Genomic DNA, 2,860 nt, shown 5'->3' on the forward strand with positions numbered 1-2,860 from the left:
TGTTTTATGTTTTATATGCTGTAGACTCTCAAATAAATCATTGTTTGACTCAGCAGGACTAATCTGTCAGTGCAGAACTATGAACTRTTCAAGAGATCAGAAATTTTTCAGCAAGGATGGTKAAGTGGCCTAAAAACAACCAGTTTMTAGATCTGGTTGTTYTYAGATTMYACATTTGTCATTGCAGGCAGAATATGCTTTGTTGTGGGTGATACCAGATGGGAATAGAAAAGCAATGGTTTTCTTTTGTGTTAATTGTGCGAGAGAGACAGAAATCAAAAGAAAAATAAATCAGTATAAAACAAGCTATGCCCTCTGCAAAAAATAATTTAGAGTGCTTGCAGAGACTCTGAGATAATGATGTAACCCTTTGAAATAAGAAATCAAAATGCACTCGGGCTGTGCTGATTCTCCACAGGGATGTTTAGTAATGAGTCAACTCCTACCTGAGCATGAGCAGGGTCCAAAAGCAGCAGCCCAGAGCCCTGTGCTGAGAATGCAGAGCTCTACTCACCCCTGTCACACCCAGGTCCGTATTTGCCAGGGTCTGAGCAGAGCTGGCAGTGAGAGCCTCGGAACGCCCCGGAGCAAACACAAGTGCCGTTCCCATCCAGGCCATCCATGCACTGTGGTGGGGGAGGAAGGGATGGTTATGTGTGAATTCAAACAAGATTTTACCCTAAAAAAGAGACTGCGTGCCTGTCCATATCTGGGGACTCTGACAGACTCTCAGGAAGAACACCAGCTCTGCTGAAAAAGGGATTTCAAGGCAAAAAAATTATTTTTTCTTTCCTTTTCTATGTATTCTACCTTCCTTTGCAGTTTTCATGTGAGAATTGTGAGCTGGGTCATTWCTCTGTGCTGTGCAAATTAAAAATGTGAGGATGGGCCACTCAGCCTTGATTGGGACCCTGGAAATCTGCAACTGGGACAGCTGAGAGGTGACAGATCCATTTTCCCTYCTTCTAATAACTGAACCTGGAACTCACAGCCATCACTGGACGTGGATGGAGGGGGCAGCTCTTGTGGAGCCCTGCTGTGCAGAAATGCTCAGGGATTTTTGGGACACAGCTCATCTTTCCYCCTGGGAGTGCAGGGGGATGCTGTGCTTACCTGCCCGTTTCCTGAGCAGGGTTTGGAGAAACCTCCTGGACACGGTCTGCAGTCGGGGCCAAAGAAGCCTTTACAACACTTTGGTTCCTGTGAAATAAAGAAATCATCCTCTTTTTCWGTGCTTTAGGGCAGAGGTGGTGCACAAAACCCAAATGCCCATCGTGTTTTGGCCCTTTGGGCAAGGCCCAGATGTGAAACTGCCTCTGAAAATCCTTGTGTTGAACCAGAACCAGACAGATCTGCTTCAATCTCCCTCCTTCTCCTCCACACCAGGGTGGGATTTAGCCACCATGCAGCTCTAAATGACCTTTTTAAATTCATGARTTTGCTTTTTGATCCAGTAGAAGTGATTCGTTTGCATGTTTGATCAAAGGGAAACAAAAATTAGCAAAAGACTTCCAAGCTGACAGTTTTTAGATTTATCTGCTTGTTATTAAGTGGTGCTCACAAAGTGCAGGAGGAGCCCCAGAAGCCAGAGGAGTGTAAGTGTCCCTTTGAAATAAGGAACTCTCAGGGGCTAATGAGTGCTGCAAGAACCAGGCTTGCCAAGGAGCAGTTGGAGTGTGGCTCTTGTGAGAATTTCCCACTCATGGTTATCCAATATCAGGTGAAATTCTGGGACAGGAGTGACTGGGACCAGGAGAGTTGAGCTGTGCTGTCCTTCAGGGGTGGAATTGGATGGGAAAATGGAGCCTGATGTGAAAACTCCTGCCTGGCAGGGTGTGAGCATGCTGTTGTCAATAACCTAGCACAGCTAATCTGGATTTTCCCTGATATTTAGCTCTAAGATTCACACTGGCTCCTCTCAGCCTGCTGTAGAATTGCATGGAAGCCACACGGACACATCCAATTCAGCTCCAAAAGGAAAGTTCACCACGTGTAAGACAATATTTTGCAAATCTTTCATGTACTTTTCACCTTTAGAAGCTGTATTTCTATACCTCTATTGTTATCTTGCAGGCTCCAGCCCAACTGATTTTTTTTGCAAGGTTGGGTGTTCAATAATGCACCTCTGCATTGAGAAAAGCTAGAACATGCACAGAAGGGAAGAATTAGTATTTCTAAGCCAAGTAGAATTCTGTGCTACAGCCTCAATATCACAGCATAATTTACCTGGAGAACAGACAGCACCTTGCTTTATTGAATTTTAAAAATAGYATGAAATTATTCGTTGTATTTTTCACAATTATTCATTGTATTTTTCGCAATATGAACTTTCTTTTCATTGTTTCTGACTAGTGATTTACAGGACCACTACCAGTGAATTTTTATCAAATGAGGAATAAAATTCCCKTGGTGGCTAGACAAGAATTTTGCAYGTGGAGGAACACGTGGCTAAATCTGCATCTGTGAGACACARAGCAGATGGAAGAACCCCAATCCTTCCTGAACCTGCCTCTGCAGACTGTTCCTTCAGGGAGGGTGCTTAATCAAAAGGAAACTTTTAACAGATGTGAGGTCTATTTTAAACATTTTCAGTTATTAACTCTCAGAGCATCATCACAGTGATTCTCGTTCCTCATGTCTCTCCTCTGCTGAAAGAGAATTTGTTTCTCAGGTGAATTAAGTAAGAGCTTCTTTGAAGTGTACTGGGAATTTTGCAGCAGCAAASCAAACAATGCTGAAATTACCATATGATTCAGCCATTGCCAAAAAGGGATGAAAGTACCATCTATATTTGTATTTTTCTGCAGTGTTCCTGTAATCAAATCTGGGGTTTTTTGCTCACTATTTTGGGAGAGCAGCA

General features: G+C 43.3%; 1 protein-coding gene across 1 annotated transcript in view; it reads right to left on the bottom strand.

Moving 5' to 3' along the window:
* Positions 1-2,860, bottom strand: part of STAB2 (stabilin 2) — a 79,716-nt gene that overhangs the window by 47,537 nt on the left and 29,319 nt on the right. The window contains exons 19-20 of the mRNA XM_057384977.1: positions 1,114-1,200; positions 511-626 (exon numbers count right to left, since the gene is read on the bottom strand). Coding sequence (XP_057240960.1) covers positions 511-626; positions 1,114-1,200 — 203 coding nt within the window. The remainder of the gene's footprint in view (positions 1-510; positions 627-1,113; positions 1,201-2,860) is intronic.

Source organism: Malurus melanocephalus, unplaced genomic scaffold, assembly GCF_030028575.1.
Source record: "Malurus melanocephalus ecotype Western Australia unplaced genomic scaffold, MMel_1.1 scaffold_763, whole genome shotgun sequence".
In the NCBI taxonomy this organism is placed as follows: Eukaryota; Metazoa; Chordata; class Aves; order Passeriformes; family Maluridae; genus Malurus; species Malurus melanocephalus.